Below are 20,052 nucleotides of genomic sequence, written 5' to 3'. Positions count from 1 at the left end.
TGACTGGTTCCCTTTGTGTTTTTTTTTTTTTTTTTTTTAGCAATTTCCAGCTTCCCAGTCTTCAAGGGGTTAAAGGAAACCTACCATTTAGAATGGCAGGGGTAAGCTGTAAGTACCGAGCACCAGCTCAGGGTGAGCTGGTGCCGGTACTTACTTTCGTTAGTGTTATAAACCGCGGTATCGCGGTTTTAACACTTTTTAAACTTTAGAGCAGAAGAGGCTTCGGCGCTGCGTGCGCACGATCGTGCGCGCGCCTACATAGGAAATAGCGGAGATGTTGTGCGCGCACGGTCGCGCGCAGCGCCGAAGCCCCTTCTGCTCTAAAGTTTAAAAAGTGTTAAAACCGCGATACCGCGGTTTATAACACTAACGAAAGTAAGTACTGGCACCAGGTCACCCTGAGCTGGTGCTCGGTACTTACAGCTTACACCTACCATTCTAAATGGTAGGTTTCCTTTAAATGTAAAATGACTGACTTCAGAAAGCAGCAATCGTCCAGAAAATAACAAGCCCTCATATAGTCTGTAAAAGGGAAAGTTAAAAATGAATGATTTTTGGAAGGTGGTAAATGAAATATGGATACACAAATGTGTAAGTGCTGCAGTTTGAACTTATCGATATATCAGTGAGTAATCATGGCTTATTATTATTGCATTTTAGCATATGCCTCATGCTTGAAAGTGACATCTACACGGACTCCTAGTCCTGCAAGGGGCGTGTCCGTTTTATCACAAGCCCCGGCATTTTCCCGCCAATGTCTAAGAAGCACTGGCTGACCAATCAAGTGATCCGTGACGCCGACTTTTGTGTGGCTTTTTTCCTATGGCTCCCCGTGTTTCCCTATGCGGTCTCCTGGAGAAACGCTTAATAGTCTCCACACCATAATCACCACAGCATAGCATTTGTAAAACCATCAGTATTTCCTGTTGCCCACAATAGCAATGGCCGCTCCGTTCGTGTGACGTATCAGGAACAGTTGTTGTATGCAGAGCGGTCTGGGGGTTTGAAGAAATCGTGCGATCATGGCGACTCCTCTCGGAAAGAGGAAAGCAGATGGCAGTAAGTCGCTGTCCGGGCGGCAGGAGCAGTACAAGCAGTATGTTGATGGCGCCATCGTCAGGATCCGGATGGAGAATTTCCTGTACGTCTCTGGCTTTTTTCTATGTATTGCTCACACTACAGTGCAGTGTCTATGATGCTTCTTGTTTTCCGCTTTAGAAATTGCTTAGAAATAAAACGCACTCTATAGTTCAAAGCGTTTTATTTTATTTTATGTGAAAAGGCATCCCCGGAGCTATAGAGTGGAATGATGGACACGTGGATCCATCACATCCAACTAGCTAAAATGTTCCCTGTGTATGCTGAGGTCAAGCCCTAAGACACCTGAAAGGGGGGCATGTAAATAGTGCTCCTACTATATATATCTATTATGTCAGGTGGACAGGGCTTTTCACTACATCTGTAGCACCCACTATATAAGTGTATGGGTTGTCCTTCACACCTGTGCATCGGACCTTCATTCATGGGACTTTTTCACAAATATACAAAAAAAAAGTCCTGTGAGAAACGCATACCATATAGCAGTGATGGTAAACCTTTTAGAGATCGAGTGCCCAAAATGAGACCCAAAACACACTAGCTTTTCCCAAAGTGCCCACATGGCAATTTAGGCAGTGACAAACTTATTGGTACCAGAATCGTTGAGCTCCAATCCGACTCTGTCCACACCTTCTCACTCTTCGGACAGGACCATGTAGCACAGGATGGGTCACTTTAAATTGGAGGGCACTATTATTGGACTGCAGGAAGGTGCCATGTCAGGCAAACTGTGCCTGGGAGACAGCCCGTGTGAACACTGAGAGGTCTCTGAGTGCCATCTTTGGCACCAGTGCCATAGGTTCGCCACCACTGCCATATAGGAAAAAGCATAAGAGGAACAAGAAAAAGCCAATGTGACTAACTAGTCTTGTAAGGAGAGCAATAAGCGAGAAAAAGGTGTTTAAGGTGCTAATGTAGCAATGAGGCACTACAGGACTATAGAGAGAAAAATAAATCCTGTAAAAAGCAGATAAAGGCCGCAAAAATATTGCCAGGGAGAGCAAAAATAATCCCAAATTATTTTTTAAGTAGATAAATGATGAGAAACTAGAGTGTGGGCCCTCTCAGGAATAACATGGGGATCATGATGGAAGGAGATGAGGAAAAGGCCAATCACTTCGACTGTCTTTACCCAGGAAAATCTCCTGGTGGAAGACACAATGAGGAATGAGGTAAATTCTCTTTGGGATGTCAACAGTTTAACCCAGGAAAAGGTATGGCGCCGCCTCGCAACCACTAAGATAAATCACCGGGGCTAGATGGTATACACCCCCGGGTTCTACATGAACTATGTACCGTGATAGACCATTACTTTTAATATTTGAAAATTCCCTGAGGACTGGTTATGTTTCACAGGACTGGCGCATACCAATGTACAAAAAAGGATCAAAAAGCGATCCTGGAAACTACAGACCCGTGAGTCTAACTTCTGTGGTGGAGAAAATATTTGAGGGGTTTGTTAGAGTATGTCACTGGAGTATCTCCTGGAGTATCTCACTGTGCACAACCTTATAACCCAGCGTCAGCATGGGTTTATGAGAGATGGGTCCTGTCAGACTAATCTTCTACTAGAAAATAAGTTCCAGACTGCATAGGGGTACGCAGTGGATGTTGTATATCTGGACTTTTCAAAGGCATTTGACACAGTGCTGCATAAAAGGTTGGTACATAAAATGAGACTGCTGGGACTAGGGTATTTGGGCAAGTACTTGGCTTAGTGATAGAAAACAGAGGGTGGTCATAAATGGCACATTCTCAGAGTGGGTTAACGTTACCAGTGGAGTGCCACAGGAGTCAGTATTGGGGCCACTTCTTTTTAAGATTTATATTAATGACCTTGTAGTGGGTTTACACAGTCAAGTTTCAATATTTGCAGATGATACTAAGCTGTGTAAAGTAATAAATACTGAGGTTGATAGTTTAGCATTACAGCGGGATTTGTGGAAGCTTGAGGAGTGGGCAGAGAAATGGTTGATGAGGTTTAATGTAGATAAATGTAAAGTTATGCACTTGGGCCATGGAAACAAAGTATAATTATGTTCTAAACGGTCAATTACTTGGTAAAACTTGAGCTGAAAAGGACTTGGGGGTATTGGAGCGGCTGCTGAAACAAATAAAATTATGGGATGTATCAAGAAAGGAATAGATTCTCCTGATAAAGACATAGTTTTGCCCTTATACAAATCCCTGGTCAGACCACACATGGAATATTGTGTACAGTTTTGGGCACCAGTATATAAAAAGGACATGGTAGAACTAGAATGGGTGCAGAGGAGAGCAACCAAGATTATTGGGGGGATTAGAATACAATAACAGATTACAAAATTTGGGATTATTCAGATTAGAAAAAAGACGACTGAGGGGAGACCTCATTACAATGTACAAATACCTGAACGGACAGTACAAGGATCTCCCCAAAGATCCTTTTATACCTAGGCCTGTGACCAGGACAAGGGGGCATCCTCTACGCCTAGAGGAGAGGCGATTCTACCATCAACATAGACAAAGGTTCTTTACTGTAAGAGCAGTGAGACTATGGAACTCTCTGCCACAGGAGGTTGTTATGGCGAACTCTATGTACATGTTCAAGAGAGGCCTGGATGACTTTCTGGAGAGAAAAAATATCACGGTTTATGGGGATAAAACATTTATATAATTCTTGAAGGTTGGACTTGATGGACTTGCGTCTTTTTACAGCCTTATATACTATGATGACTATGATGAGGGTGACGGTTCCAAATATTCTCATCGCTGGTGCCCCAGCAATATGACCCAATGTGACTGGGAGAAATACTTCAACATTAACCCCTTAGTTCTCTGCATCCAATATATTGGACGCAGAGCTGATGACGGTTCAGCTCAAGATCTGAGCCGAGCTGGCATTGGGATACAGGCTGTGTTGGGTATTTAACCTGCATTTGGGGGGTCTTTCCCCCACGATCAAATCCGCCCCCCCCCCCCCCCCCCTCCCGCCACATGCGGTCTTTGGGCGGCGCTGATCGTTGCTATTGCAGCCCTGGTGTCTAAAATAGTCTAAATCATAGCACAAACTCCACATATATAGTATCACTGCGTCGGTAACAACCCGTAGAATAAAAGTAAATAATTGAACCCACACGTTGAATGCCGTTAAAAGAAAATGATTTTTACCTATTGAATCCCACAAAACAAAAAGTTATCAAAAACGCATTGGTGTGTAGTGTGTGAACAAAGTGCACTAAAATAATGTTGCCAACTTGCCGGGCAGTGCAGTATGCACCAGATAAATGAAGACGGTTTTGATGAATTTGAGGCACTCTGCACACTCCACAGTTTTAACTAGTTTTGATAAAATGTTTGCAATCTGCTGATTACAGTTAATGAGGACTTGAAATGCAAGTCAAAGAATGCAGCGTACTTGCCTGATTGCAGAAGCGATTCCACTGAAACGCTTGGTGACGGGGACTATGGGGCAGATTTATCAAGCAGTCTGAAAGTCAGAATATTTCCAATTGCCCATGGCAACCAATCACAGCTCCCCTTTAAAATATTCATGAGCACTGGTGAAATGAAAGCTGAACTGTGATTGGTTGCCATGGGCAACTGGAAATATTCTGACTTTCAGACTGCTTGATAAATCTGCCCCTATGTGTTTTGCATTATTTACATTCAAATTATGTGGAGCTTGTACTTGATCTCAAAAACCAGGGCCCAAAAACGTGTTCAGAACACCACGTGTGCCGCCGGCCTGAGGTGAGGAAATTCTTTGCTGGTCTCACATGATGGGAGCTGATCTTCGCTTTGGCTTTATATTTGTACAGTGTGTCTGCAGGTTTTTGAGCCTCTAATTTGTAAGCAAGGATATTATTTGTAAATTGTTCAAATTAGAAGACGCCTCTATAATTGTTTCCATAAAAGTAATTAGCTGGTCTAATTTTTTTTTTATTTTAGGACTTACGATATGTGTGAGGTTTTTCCTGGTCCTCATTTAAACATGATAGTTGGTGCCAATGGAACAGGGAAGTCAAGTATTGTTTGTGCAATTTGCCTGGGACTAGCAGGGAAGACATCTTTTATTGGCAGAGCCGATAAGGTATTTTACAATTTTTTTTAAATTCTTTTTTACTTGTATGCAAAGTTTTACAGACATGTGATAAATATATTGAAAGGATTTTAAAAAATATGCAAATATTTGCAACATAAATAATAGTTGTATTGCATATGACTGCATGCATATACGTTTCCAGTGAAACACATGCGATCAGTAACAAGCACCCAGTGTTTTGCATGTAAACAATACATGTCTCTTGATGTAGTAATAATAATCTTTATTTATTCCGTAGCGCTTTACAAATCATAGGGGACATATACAACTATATTACATTACAAAGAACAAACAGTCATATGGAACAATAGGAGTGAGGGCCCTGCTCACAAGAGCTTACAGACTATGAGGATGAGGGGGTGACACAAGAGGTTGTATAATGGTCCAGCCATTCTTTATAAGGGAACAATATAAAATAATTTAATAAATAATTTACTAAACAACGATGTTGCTGCTTGAACCAGCCATCAGCCGCCATCTTATTTACAGGGTCCTAGGTGAAAAAGACTGCAGAGAAGCCTGGAGCTTGGTATATATCAGCTGTTTGCCAGATAACAGATGGGAGATAGGACATAGGATGGATTAGTAAAGGGAGAGTTGACATTTCATGCAGTTAGCGAGTGTGATAGGCTTGCCTAAAGAGATGGGTTTTAAGAGCATGTTTGAAGCTTTGGAGGGTGGGTATTAGTCTCAGAGTCTGGGGAAGGGCATTCCAGAGAATTGGTGCAACTCGGGAGAAGTCCTGGATACGTGCATGGGAGGTTCGAATTAAGGTAGAGATTAATCTAATGTCAATGGCAGATCGAAGAGCACGGGAAGGGCGATAGACTGAGATGAGAGAAGAGAGATAGGGAGGTGCAGCATTATTCAGAGCTTTGTGGATGAGGGTTATTATTTTAAAGTGAATACGGAAGGAGACAGGTAGCCAGTGCAGTGATTGGCACAAACTGGAGGCATCCGTGTAGCGTTTGGCCTGAAAGACGAGCCTGGCTGCTGCATTAAGAATAGATTGAAGAGGAGAGAGTTTAGAGAGTGGAACACCAATTAGTAGGGAGTTACAGTAGTCTAGTCGAGAGTGAATAAGTGCAACAATTAGCATTTTAGAAGTTTCAAATGTCAGAAATGGCCGGATTCTGGAGATGTTTCTGAGATGCATATGGCAAGAGCGAGCAAAAGATTGCATATATGGTAAAAAGGAGAGGTCAAAGTCCAGCACAACCCCAAGACAGCAGGCCTGCTGCCTCGGTGCTATAGTGATCCCACAGACCGAGATGGAGAGGTCAGGGTTGGTTTGGTTAGTAGATGGTGGAAAGACAAGAAGTTCAGTCTTAGAAAGATTAAGTTTCAAGAAGAGAGAGGACAACCAAATCTGCTGATGGTTTGTCCAATGGGGGCAGTATAGAGAGAGAAGAGAAGAGGACCAAGGACTGAGCCCTGAGGAACCCCAACACTGAGAGGAAGATGAGAAGAGAAAGATCCAGAAAAGGAGACACTGAAAGTGCGGTCAGAGAGATAGGAAGAAAACTAAGAGAGTGCAGTGTCCTTTAGGCCAATGGAGTGAAGCATCCTAAGGAGGAGCTTGTGGTCCACAGTATCGAACGCTGCCGATAGATCCAGGAGAATGAGGAGAGAATAGTCACCTTTGGATTTTGCAGTGAGGAGATCATAGGAGACTTTAGAAAGAACAGTTTCAGTGGAATACATAGAGCGGAAACCAGATTGTAGGGGGTCAAGGAGGGAGTTAGCTGAGAGATAGCGGGTTAGTCGAGAATAGACCAGGCGTTCCAGGAGTTTGGAGATGAAAGGGAGGTTAGAAACTGGTCGGTAGTTGGTAGCATTGGATGGGTCCAGTGAAGGTTTCTTTAGTAAAGGGGTAACAATAGCATGCTTGAAAGACGAGGGGACGACCCCAGACGAGAGAGAGAGATTGAAAATTTTAGTTATGTGAGAAGTGACTGCTGTGGAGAGAGACTGTACCAGATGTGAGGGGATGGGGTCACTGTTGCAGGAAGTGGGGCGAGCAGAGGAAAGGAGCCTAGACACTTCTTCCTCTGTGACTGGCTCAAAGGAAGAGAGTGAACAAGATAAGGTATGGGAGGGAAGGGGATTGGAGGGGTGAGTGGATTGAGCAATTATTTCCTGGCGGATACAATCAATTTTATCCTTAAAATAGGCGGCCAGATCTTCAGCCCCAAGGTCTGTGACAGGTGGCTGCACCTTTGGTGTTAGTAAGGAGTGAAGGGTATCAAAGAGCCTTTTGGGGTTGTTGGAGAGAGAGGATATGAGATTAGTAAAAGATACCTGTTTAGCAAGGTGGAGGGCAGAGTTATAAGTTTTTAGCATAAATTTGAAGTGTAGAAAGTCTGCAGATGTGCACGATTTTCTTCACAGACGCTCAGCAATCCTGGAGCACTGCCGAAGGAAACGAGTTTGTTCAGTGTGCCAAGGTTGCTTGCGTGTGTGTTGAAAATTTCGGATAGTGAGTGGTGCCATCTCATCTAAACGCATATGCGTGCAGTCAAATGCAAGGCCAAAACACAGATACCCGTCATTCATCAGTAGTAATACATTTCATGAAAATGTCACCATATAACTACAGCTGTCTAACAAACATTTTCATCAGAAGTTTGTTAGATAACATTAGTGAACAAACAGTACCATACTAACCAGGGAACTCGAGGCAGCTCACTTGTGGCAAAGTAGGAACACTAATGGCAACACCTCACAAAAGTAATCGCAGGTAACCCATTCTGCATACCTCCCAACCATCCCGTTTTCAGCGTGACAGTACCGTTTTTTGGGCTCTGTCACGCTGCAATGGGCGGGGGAGGGGATGTCCCGGGCCCCGCCGACTTTTCCAGCTTTGTCCCGCCTCCTCCAGACCCCGTAGTTTAGAGCTGCAGAGCAGCCGAGGCATGGGGGCCGGGAGGAGGCGGGACGAGCCCCTGCTACCTCCTCACATGATGTCTGCACCAATCATGTGAGGAGGTAGCTCTGCCCCCGGCTGGCCACGCCACCTCCGCGAGTCATTCAGTCTCCAGCCCGGGAGAAGCTGAATGACTGCAGGTAAGAGACTGAGGGGGCAGGGGGGACTGAGGCACAGGTGGAGGACATGGGGGACTGGGGCACAGCAGGAGGACAGGGGGGGCTGGAGGATACAGCAGGAGGACAGGGGGGGCTGGAGGCTACAGCAGGAGGACAGGAGGCGGCTACAGGAGGCGGCTACAGGAGGCGGCTACAGGAGGCGGCTACAGGAGGCGGCTGGACGACAGGAGGAGGCTGGAGGACAGGAGGCTACAGGAGGAGGACAGGAGGAGGCTGGAGGACAGGAGGCTACATTATGAGGAGGCTGGAGGACAGGAGGCTACATTATGAGGAGGCTGGAGGACAGGAGGCTACATTATGAGGAGGCTGGAGGACAGGGGGCTACATTATGAGGAGGCTGGAGGACAGGGACCACACCATGTGAGGAGGGGTGGGGGTAGGAGTACAGATAGGATTATGTGTAAGTTTGGGGAGATAGATAAAAGTGGAAATGTAAAGGGAGGATAAAATTAAAGATGGGTTTTATATGTTGCAGATTTGCATTAGGGGGTGTTATATGGGTCCATGGGGAGGGTGGGGGGCAAAGTAAGAGGCATTGTTCTATGTGGGGACCGTCAAGGTCTATATTATACTATGCTAGTGGGTGGGACAATGGTCGTGGTTTAGAAAAAGGGGAGGGGCTTTTGTCCCTCTTTCTCTCGTCCAAAAGTTGGGAGGTATGCATTCTGTGATCAGTTTTTCAGCACAAATCCTGTCAGATCACACTATTTCTTTGCTCATCAACTTTTCAGCTACAATTAATTGGACTTAAATCATTTTTGCAGAAACATCACAGTAAGGAAACTCTTTAGAAAAATGTGATTATGAGGACAAAAATGAAGGGGTTTTGCCACCAAACAAGTTAGGCACTATCTACACCCAGAGTTAGGAGGGTCACCCCTTCTCCTCTTCAGCGCCGCAGATGTATGCCCGCCCAGCCATAGCTGCTCGGGCATAGGTTGGTCTGAATGCAGCCTAAGGCCGCCTTGCAGGCATATAGATATTTATAGCCATTGCTCTACTAAGGGATTCTGGGAAATATGTAAATAATCAGGAAAACCACGACTCTTCTACCTTGTAAGGCAGCACCCTTACCATCAAGCACGACTTTTAGGAAGAATGACATGGTTTGGGATTAATGCCCACTTTAGGTGTGTTGTAGTAGGGTGGGAAAGGCAGGGGCGGAAAAGCGTTAGAGACTATGGCAGAAAACTCCCATCAGGTCAGACCTGGTCTAAAGACTACCCGCTTCTGCGGCTGAACCGGAAACTGAAGGTGTGGTAAATTTTAAGACGGGTGGTGGAAATGCCTCTCTTAATAAATTCCTCCTCTACATCGCTCCTTGCCTCCGCCTCCTAGCATCCACTCACGGACGGAATCTCAGGCATCTGAATGAGGCCATGGCTGGAGGCGGTCTCCACTATATCTGCGCATGCGCCATATACAACGCAGTGTTGGTAGACAGGCGGCAGCAGGTAAGCAAACTCCATAGCGAGTTGCATAGCTGCCTCACTGCCTAGCCCCCTGCGCTCGACGCAACGCATGAACAGGTCCGTAAGAGGATGCAGGGAGGTGGAGGCAAGCAGCGATTTCGAGGAGGGAGGGCTTTTTTTTTTAATTCAAAATCGAGGAGGACAACAAGCCTACTTACTTTGAGCCAGGATGACCACGACACAAGCAGACAGGAAGCCAGGTAAAGTTTTGTTTGAAAGAAATAAAGGAAAATTTCTGATAAAAACTGTTTTAGCATATGCTTGGTATTGACTGTGAGGACAAGCCTAAAAATGCTGTTCTGGTGACAGGTTCCCTTGAACACCATATTAACACAATGTAATTAGGCAAATCGTTAGATGTTCTATTGCTTATCAAAACCACATAAACCTCTGCTACGTCGCATCTAACCCCCCCACACACACACACACCTCTGCTACGTCGCATGGCACTATCCCTAACCCTGCTGACCATGCTTACCATGGGACTTTACCCACTTACCCGAACACTAGGCTTACTAAATAGCTGAAAACATCTAGCCAGGTCAAACACTGAGCTAAGATTTTGACCTAATTTTTGGTTTCCAGCACACACATTGATAGCAGTGCAGAATATAATGTTGATGTGTACATATAGAGGATATTATATAGCAGTGCAATATATGGTGGTAATGTGTATATACCACTATATACTACACTGCTGTATTATAGCATTTATATGTACATCGCCACCATATACAGCACTGCTGTATAATAATACTTCATATATAAGGGATATTATATAGCAGTGCAGTATTTGGTGGTGATGTATTTATAAAAGGTATTTTGTAGCACTACGGTATATGCAGGTGCTATAACCATGTCGGGGAGCCTGTGGGGTAAAGAAGGAGGGGTCTGATAAGTGCTGCTATCTGAGTGCAGCAGTGGCCCCGACTCCGTGTTCTGCCTCCTCTCACTGGCTGTTTGGGTCCCCTCTTTCCCTCATCATCCTCATTCTACTGCTGCCCCTGCTCCGAAGGAGGACTGTGTATGGCCATAGGGATCGGATCGCTCTGTGAGTGTGGGGATGCAGCCGACTACCTCCAGTCCCTAGGTCTCCTCCATGGCTCGTCGTTTGGGGCTACACAGATCCTCCCCGAGTCTCCCTTCACCCTACCTTGTCTTTGCGCCATCAGTTACTGGAGGCTCTTGATAAAGTCCTATCCCTTGCCTTCAGGCAGCCAATGCAGCATGGAGCTATTGTGCTCGCTGCAGAAGCCCACCTGCCCTGTCTCTGCAGCAGTGCTGCTGCATGTTCAAGCTCTGATCATGTATGATGTGTGTTGGTCACTGCACTGTTCCTTATCACTTTGGTGGACCCCGGTTTCTCTGATGGGCGCGTTCATGGGAGGGAATCCGACATGACTGGATGACCTGTGGGACCATAGTCAGTGTGAGTTAATGGCCGTATCCATAGGAAACCAGATTTTAAATAAGAATGACTAATGGAGAGAGGTTAGAAATATATCTGTGAAACACTTGATTTTTTTTTTTTTTTTAATAACATCAAACTACAAAATGTTATTTTATTATTTTGAATGTACTTAAGAATTTTGCTTTTGTCGGAATACACCTTTATTCTGCTTTGTATACCCCTGCACAGTAAATTTTGAATTACTAAGCAAGAAATTATATGTGTAAGAGAAGCCATAAAAAACTTATTTACTGAAGAGTATTATTATCTTTCAGGTTGGTTTCTATGTGAAGCGTGGTTGTCAGAAGGGTTCTGTCGAACTTGAACTGTAAGCATAACACTTTGTATGGGATATTTCTTTTTTTAATTAAAGGGGTTGTCCGGAATTGAATTTTTTTTTTTTATGGACAGGCCCTTAGAGGAAATTTCTTATGACCAGTAATTGGCATCACCAAATCATTTGCAGTTAGTAATTTTTCCATAATCTTCATCTTTAATTTGTTCCTTTTTTTTTCTTTTCTTTTTTTGTATTTTCTAGGTACAGAACTTCTGGAAACGTAATAATTACTCGTGAAATTCAAGTATCAAATAACCAGTCAACATGGTACATCAATGGCAAAAGTTCATCATTAAAAATGGTTGAAGAGCAGGTGGCAGCATTAAATGTCCAAGTAGGAAATCTCTGCCAGTTTCTGCCACAGGTAAACCTTCTTTTTTTTTTTTTTTTTTTTTTTAACACAGATCACAGGTGACACAGGTCACAATAACGCCTCACCACACGTCATAGACGCATGATGAGGCACAGTTACCCCCAAAATAATTGCCATGCGTAAAAGTACGCAAGGCAATTATTTCCTGTAGCGTGCAGGCCGAGCAGTTTAGCAGTAGTGCGATCGCAGCGTGTGATGGGCCACGTGATGAAGTGATCCGTGTTAGGGGCACGTTGGAGAGACCCGGAGCGAGAGCGCATGCCTGGGGAGACATGTGGACAGTGGGGCTGCTGTTCCTCGTCCTGCTTCTCGCACTGCATGCCAAGGCCAGTGTTAATATGATCCTGGAAGGACCAGAGTCCAGTGTCTGTTAACATCATATACAGCTATGAGTTAAATATTTATATTACAGAAAATTTCATTCTCCTCCTTGACTTAAACTACTCCCCAAAAATAGGAGTATTATTACCGTTCTGTAAAAATGTTAGTTATGAATACTTCCATGTCCAGAGGTCGCACTAAGGCACCCCACCTTATGAGCATAAATGATGTTCCAGTACTTATGAATCTGTGCTCATACTCTCTGGTGCCCCTAAAGTGCAGTTTGTGTAGCTCCGAGGTTAAAGAGAACCGTCAGGCAAATTAACCCCCTAAACTAAATATATTTTCATAAACTGCCATTAGAAAGCATTGCCCCCACCCATTCATTGTCCCTCTACATACCTGTAAACTCAAACTATCAGGTCCTAAAGCTGTATGCAGATGACCTGAGAGATATCCAATGAATCATTATCATATTCAGCTGTTCAGCTTATTCATGAGTTGGAGTGGTCAGTCAATCACCCCTCAGTGCTTGACTGACGGTCTGTATAATGGCGTGAGATGTAATGTCTCCTCCATGTGCTTTCTGTTACTGGCGGCCACACCCCCTGCAGCATGTGTGTGTATGAAATACTCCTATACACATGACTGACAACCTGTATAATGGTGTAATGGCTCCTCCATGTGCTTCTTAGTGCTGGCGGCCCTGCAGCCTTTGTGTCTATAGGAGCGTGACATCACTGTCTTGCTCCATGTGCCCAGGCTCATTTACATGATAAAGAAAAGATAATTTTACAATGATTAATGTATGAATTGACTAGATAAAGGCTGGAATGGAATTCTTGTGAGCTGCTCCAACAGGTAGTAGTGACAGAGACTGGATGACATGTGTCCTTTAACATTGAATTTGTTGACAATCTTCATTTTTTCCAGTGGAGAACTCTAGGAAAATAGCTATAATTTGAAGTGTGGAGCCAACTGGAAGGGGTAATGGATAGTTAATAGATATTGTTAATTAATGAGATATATCCAAATCAGTCAATGGGTTTGGACTGTCAATGGGTTTGGTTGTTAGCAAAGCTAGTCTGTCAAATCTGTGCCCGGTGCAATTTTTCATTCTGAAGTTGATTTGTGTAGATTAGAGAATTAAGTTAATCTTTTTACAAATATAGTCTCTATGCTTGTTAACATTTGCAGGATAAAGTTGGCGAATTCGCAAAGTTATCTAAAATTGAGCTGCTTGAAGCAACAGAGAAGTCCATTGGGCCTCCAGAGATGTACAACTTTCACTGTGAATTGAAAAACTTCAGGAAAAATGAGAAGGAACTTGAGGTACTGTATTGTATCAGTACAATGATACAATAGAACTGTAAAATAATTTCAACATTTCTGCTGTGCAGTTTCTTCTCAAGTTTCTACACTGAATGTAAATAGATTTACCAAGCAAAATCAGCAGGTCTGACAAAGTGTAACAGTAAAGTTTTTCTATAGCTACAACAGTTGAAAACTAACATTTTTCCAATATTACATTCGTTAACTTATAGCAGCAATTGGCTGCTAATCCACTCCTACATTGCCTGTCTTAGCCCTTCATTCTTACACTATGGATGCCAGGATGAATCTGTAGCTTCCAAAATGAGATAACAGGACGGTTTCTCTAGGTGAATCCCAGTGATGAAAGCGGTCAGCTCTGAGGAGAGGTGTCAGCTGGAGATTTTATATCCTGCTTGTGCTGGTAAGGAGAACTCAGCATTGTGGCTAGTGAGGCAAATCTGCTCTCAGTTTTGTAAGCAGAGCTCTCCTTCTCCTTCTCCTTTGTTAAAACCTTGGAGAGGTTTTAACAAATGGCAGCGTGATAAACGTATCATCCTCGGAATTGTTGCTTTAAGCCAAAAAAAAGTTTCCCCCAAAAGTTCAATTTATTTTAGGCACTCTTTAAACCTTGCTCATCCATTTTGGATGTGATGTTCCATAGACACTGGTCCTCAAACCAGTGGGGCAGATTTATCAAAGTGTTTATCATGCACTTCTGGTCCAGTGATGCTTTGCATCATATTTATTAAGGGATTTGAACTATTCTAGACACCTTTTCAAATAGTATGACAAAGGGGGAAAAGTCGGTGAAGCAAAAAATGATGCTGATTTGCGTAAATTTGTTAATATTTTTGTGGCTTATTGGACACAGTGAAACATATGGCTCAGTGTAAGGCTGCCTTCAGACATACCTGCTTGAACCATGGAATTGAACCTGTGTTCTAGCTAGATCCTAGACGGATGTGATGTGATATGATACTTTTTTTAAAATTTTAGGACACCTGTAAAAGCAAAGAGGAATTTTTGGAGAAACTGAAGCAAAGAAATGAAAGATATAAGCAAGATGTTGAAAGGTACTATGAGAGGAAGCGTCACCTTGATAAAATAGAGATGCTGGAGAGGAAACGGCCTTGGGTGGTAAGTGTAATTCTACTCGGCATGTAATAGATCATTCCTTTTGTTTCATCTGACAGTGTTATTACTTTGTAAGGTCTTATTATACCCCATTATCTGTAAAGCGCTATGAAAATGTTGGCACTATAAGAATAATGATTCATTATTGTTTACCAATATACTATGCATTTATTTGCAGAAATCAAAACATAAAAGACAAAATTCTATGCTTGTCTGGCTTTATCTATACAGCAGGATACCTTGCTATCCCAGTGCAGGTCTAATACCTCACACCAAACAGTCTCAATGTCCATACCTTGAATCCATTATGTCGATTCCGTTGTCTATGTCTTCCTTCTTCCCTGTGTCTCACATGCTTGCTATGATGCACGGTGCCATACTCGTGTTTGTAAATCAGTGAGACCAGAGGTGCCACGTGAAGAAGATGGGTCAGTGTTCAGCATCTCCATAGACAGGTTTCAGAGCGATTCCCCTGAAGCGACGACTCCTCTGCAGGGGTGCCTGAGGTGAGGGTTCTAGACCTCGGGCTGCGGTCACACGTAGTGTTTCATCAAACTGGTAGGGGAGCTGAGGATAGGGGCAACTGGTTGGAGTGCCACTACTAAATCCTGTGCCCCATTAATGTCAAATCCAAACAGAAAAGAATGATCACTACATTCAAAAATATTTCTTATGAATCAAATAGATTTTATTAATTAGTTCTTCACAAAAGGGTACCCATAAACATACGAAAAAGGGTAGTTATAAAGTGGGAACACTTAGTTAAAAACGGTGCACAGCCACATGGGACAAAAGCAGAACACCAAGGAAAAGGAAACTTAGTATGGGATCCATAAAATCACTTAGACAAAAGAGTAGTAGAGTACAAGCCTCAGCTATAGAATATGCAATCTCAGTGAGTACCAAAGGTCGTTACCATACCGGGATAGGCAGTGTGCACAGTGCAGCCCCGACACGTGTTTCATCAACTGGCTTTCTTGGTCGGTGGCTGCACTATGCACATCACCTATCCCGGTATTCCCAGTATGATTCTGAGATTTCATGGCAAGTTAGCACTTTTTTAGTCTTGTAAGTTTCACAACCAATATTCGTCCCTCAGTGTCATAAATGTGATACATTGGTAGATATTGTAAGGCAGTGATGGCGAACCAATGGCACGGGTGCCAGAGGTGGCACTCAGAGCCCTCTCTATGGGCCCCCGAGCCATCAACCCTGCACTCTGTGTCTAAAAGGTTTGCCATCACTGCTGTAAGGTTTTCAGTCAGATCTACGGCCCTCTCAAGCACAGCTGTGGGATGTTTGTTGTAAGTTCTCGTTGGTAGACTTTGGCTGTAAGATACACTCACCGGCCACTTTATTAGGTACACCATGCTAGTAACGGGTTGGACCCCCTTTTGCCTTCAGAACTGCCTCAATTCTTCGTGGCATAGATTCAACAAGGTGCTGGAAGCATTCCTCAGAGATTTTGGTCCATATTGACATGATGGCATCACACAGTTGCCGCAGATTTGTCGGCTGCACATCCATGATGCGAATCTCCCATTCCACCACATCCCAAAGATGATCTATTGGATTGAGATCTGGTGACTATGGAGGCCATTTGAGTACAGTGAACTCATTGTCATGTTCAAGAAACCAGTCTGAGATGATTCCAGCTTTATGACATATCGCATTATCCTGCTGAAAGTAGCCATCAGATGTTGGGTACATTGTGGTCATAAAGGGATGGACATGGTCAGCAACAATGCTCAGGTAGGCTGTGGCGTTGCAACAATGCTCAATTGGTACCTAGGGGCCCAAAGAGTGCCAAGAAAATATTCCCCACACCATGACACCACCACCACCACCAGCCTGAACCGTTGATACATTTCATGTTGTTGACGCCAAATTCTGACCCTACCATCCGAATGTCGCAGCAGAAATCGAGACTCATCAGACCAGGCAACGTTTTTCCAATCTTCTACTGTCCAATTTCGATGAGCTTGTGCAAATTGTAGCCCCAGTTTCCTGTTCTTAGCTGAAAGGAGTGGCACCCGGTGTGGTCTTCTGCTGCTGTAGCCTATCTGCCTCAAAGTTCGACGTACTGTGCGTTCAGAGATGCTCTTCTGCCTACCTTGGTTGTAACGGGTGGCGATTTGAGTCACTGTTCAGCTGACAGCTCGAACCAGTCTGCCCATTCTCCTCTGACCTCCGTCATCAACAAGGCATTTCCGCCCACAGAACTGCCGCTCACTGGATGTTTTTTCTTTTTTTCGGACCATTCTATGTAAACCGTAGAGATGGTTGTGCGTGAAAATCCCAGTAGATCAGCAGTTTCTGAAATACTCAGACCAGCCCTTCTGGCACCAACAACCATGCCACGTTCAAAGGCACTCAAATCACCTTTCTTCCCCATACTGATGCTCGGTTTGAACTGCAGGAGATTGTCTTGACCATGTCTACATGCCTAAATGCACGGAGTTTCCGCCATGTGATTGGCTGATTAGAAATTAAGTGTTAACGAGCAGTTGGACAGGTGTACCTAATAAAGTGGCCGGTGAGTGTATGTGGTGTAGTCTCTTGTGTGAAAGAAGTGTTTTGGCCACTTTTCACACGGCTTAGTAGGAAAAGCTAGTGACAGAAGGAAAGGCGTTCTTTTTCCCCTTAAAGTAATTTTTAAGGTTTTTTCTTCAGTTGCAGAAGGTTTTTTTTTTTTCCTCATTTAATTCTATCTTCCCTGAGAAATAATGCATGTCTTTTCTTCCAGCTATAAAAGTATCCTAATCCCCAATGGGCCTAGTTTTCTAAGGTGGAAGGATTAAACGACTTGCATTTTGTCTCCCTTCACGGCTCAAGGTCACAAAGAAGAGCAAGGCAGGATGACTCCAACTGTTTCACTGTACTTTATTTTGTATCAAAGGAAAGTTTATTTCCTTAGTGAAAGCGTCCTTTCTAATAAGGACAAAATAAATATGGAATATAGAAACCTTAGAATCTGTGTCTTAAGGCCAGCTATGTCCCTCCTAGGTCTCATCATGGCTTCATACCAGATGTACCCTGTGTCATGCCTTCTCAGGCATATATCGAAGTGGTTTTGCCAGCAGCTCCAACTGTTGATAAGTTCTTGTATTGCGGCCTCATTTATTCTGCCTCATGTTTCTGTGCAGACTAACCTTTTCCTATTTAAGCTCCCTTAGTTTCCCATCATGCCTTTCTCTAGCCTGGCCCCATAGTTCTGCAGTAGTGATGGAAATTCTGGCTCTTCTTATTGAGCTAGCTCATTAGGCTCCGCTCACTAAGAAGAGCTAGCTCTTCTGGCTCCTGAACGGCTCCCAATTAAATATATAATAGGGAGCCGCAAGCCAGTCAGTCACACCAGCCCACTTTTAACTCGATATTATCAGGTTAAAGGGGCATGGTGAGCCATTTGGGGGCGGAGTTCAGTGAGCCCACGACCATCACTACTCTGCAGCAGCCATCTTGCTTCGTAGAAGCTAGTCATACTAATGTCTCTCTCTTAGACACTTAGTTTATCTATTGTTTTCCTCATCATAGAACAGTCGGTGAGTTATTATATAATTCATGTGTCTCACTGATGTACTGAGATGTGCTGTGCACCTTGTACTGAATAATGTTATTTTCTTGTAGTTTTTCACTGATTCCATTGCTAAAAGTTGAAAAGGACCCCCTGCGTCCAGCTCATTTCATTCATAGCAAAAGAGTTTAGCTGTCTGACAACTCGTTCACAGAGACAGATGAGGGTTTCAGAACACCCTGGGCTTAGTTCCATTAAGACCATTACAACTTGTGTTCTGTGAGAATGGGACAGGCTGTAATCCTCACTAGACTGTGTACTGGTTAGACCTCTGGTATCTAAACAAGGGGCTGTCACGATTCCAAAATGAAGTTCTTATAGTTTTCATAGACACTGGGGTCAGAGAGCCCAAATAGGTGGTTAGTTTTTTTTTCAGGGTGTTCAAGTTAGTCAGTCAAAAGCAGTCAGTCCTCAAACTGACTCAAAATATAACACTCAACTTCCATCAATTGCTTACATAAACTGACAGTAGGTAGTCTCTATACTCTACACAATCTTCAGAGCAGTTTAGCCTTCATATTGTTATCTCTACTAGATTAGAACATTTAGATTTTTTTTTTGCTTGCTAAGGAACTGATAGGAAAGGGGGTAGAACCTTCTTCCTTCTTGAAGAAAGTTGGTGTCATTCATGGGTGTTTGGGTTCATAAAAGCAGTCTCCATTTTATTTCCCACAATAAAATGTACATAGCCTCACAGGATCTGTCATAGTCTGTAAGTTCTGTTTCAGCCTCCCTTGGGCCCCTAAAGGATAGTTCTGATAATCTACTTTTACCTGTAGCTTTTTAATTTTATTTTTTTTAGTCAGAAGGATTGGGAAACTGGCCTCCACCAACCTACTCATAGGTTGGTCATAGGAAATCATCTGCCCTTTTGTGCCAAATCCAGGTCTACGGGAGGAAGAATTCTATCATAACCTAGAAGCTAGGAGCTCTATTATTGTATGTCTTCAAAACTGGTGCCGGCTGAAAGTCAACCTATCTCTGCTTCCGGTGGTCTAGACCTAATAAAGAGTAGAGATCTCTTAATCTGCATCTGCCATGATGTACTACTCAAATTGTTAGTGTAGCCTTAAGGTTCTTATGTGCCTCATTTTCAAATTAAATCTAACTAAATAAGGAGCAGAATTTAGAAGGATGTTCAGTCCTCAAATCGTAACTTATGAAAACATCATCAAAAGTCGCATCATAAATCATATATAAATTTGGTATCACCCTGATCACACAGACCCAAATAATAAAGTAGACTTGTCATTTGGGGTGCACAAGGAAAGCCTTAAAATCCAAACAAATGCATTTTTCCACCAATTTCACTGCATTAGCAATTTTTTTCCCGCCTCCCAAGTACACGGCATGGAATAAGGGGTTAAAGAAAGAGCCCTGGCAGACTAGAAGCATCATGTGTCTTTCTGGATTTCTGTTTACCTTCCCTGGAGAGAGATGCACTCCGTCCACAATCTTGCCATACACTTTACCGCATCAGAATAGAAAACCATGTTATCCAATTCTGGATCATACATCTTATACAATTCTGGTATCTCTATCACCATGCAAAACACATTTGTTTAAAGTCGATAAATTATTTACTTGTTTCATGAACTTGCTGGTGAAATTGAATTCAACCACAGATCATGAAAATAGAGGTCTAGTACTCAAGTCTGGCTGAATGGAGTAGTTGGTTGAATGTGCACTCTGCCACTAATCTCTACACTCCCCCTTTTTTGGGGGGGTAGGTTGGGGCAGTTTTGTAATGGAATTGTTGTCCGTCCTAACTGTGTATTGGTTATGTGACC

General features: G+C 43.4%; 1 protein-coding gene across 3 annotated transcripts in view; it reads left to right on the top strand.

Moving 5' to 3' along the window:
* Window positions 1-463: 463 nt before the first annotated feature.
* The window catches only part of SMC5 (structural maintenance of chromosomes 5), a 79,409-nt gene continuing 59,820 nt past the window's right edge, over window positions 464-20,052 (top strand). Inside the window, exons 1-6 of one of the 3 annotated variants that reach the window (XM_072151081.1) lie at window positions 464-591; window positions 5,029-5,170; window positions 11,485-11,537; window positions 11,748-11,910; window positions 13,438-13,572; window positions 14,551-14,691. In XM_072151081.1, coding sequence (XP_072007182.1) covers window positions 569-591; window positions 5,029-5,170; window positions 11,485-11,537; window positions 11,748-11,910; window positions 13,438-13,572; window positions 14,551-14,691 — 657 coding nt within the window. In that variant the 5' untranslated portion in view covers window positions 464-568. Of the gene's footprint in view, window positions 592-744; window positions 1,142-5,028; window positions 5,171-11,484; window positions 11,538-11,747; window positions 11,911-13,437; window positions 13,573-14,550; window positions 14,692-20,052 lie in introns of those variants that run through there. The other 2 variants (XM_072151063.1, XM_072151072.1) reach the window with 2 other exon arrangements.

This window comes from Engystomops pustulosus, chromosome 1, assembly GCF_040894005.1.
Source record: "Engystomops pustulosus chromosome 1, aEngPut4.maternal, whole genome shotgun sequence".
Taxonomy (NCBI): Eukaryota; Metazoa; Chordata; class Amphibia; order Anura; family Leptodactylidae; genus Engystomops; species Engystomops pustulosus.
This window is presented reverse-complemented; position numbering and strand designations above follow the sequence as displayed.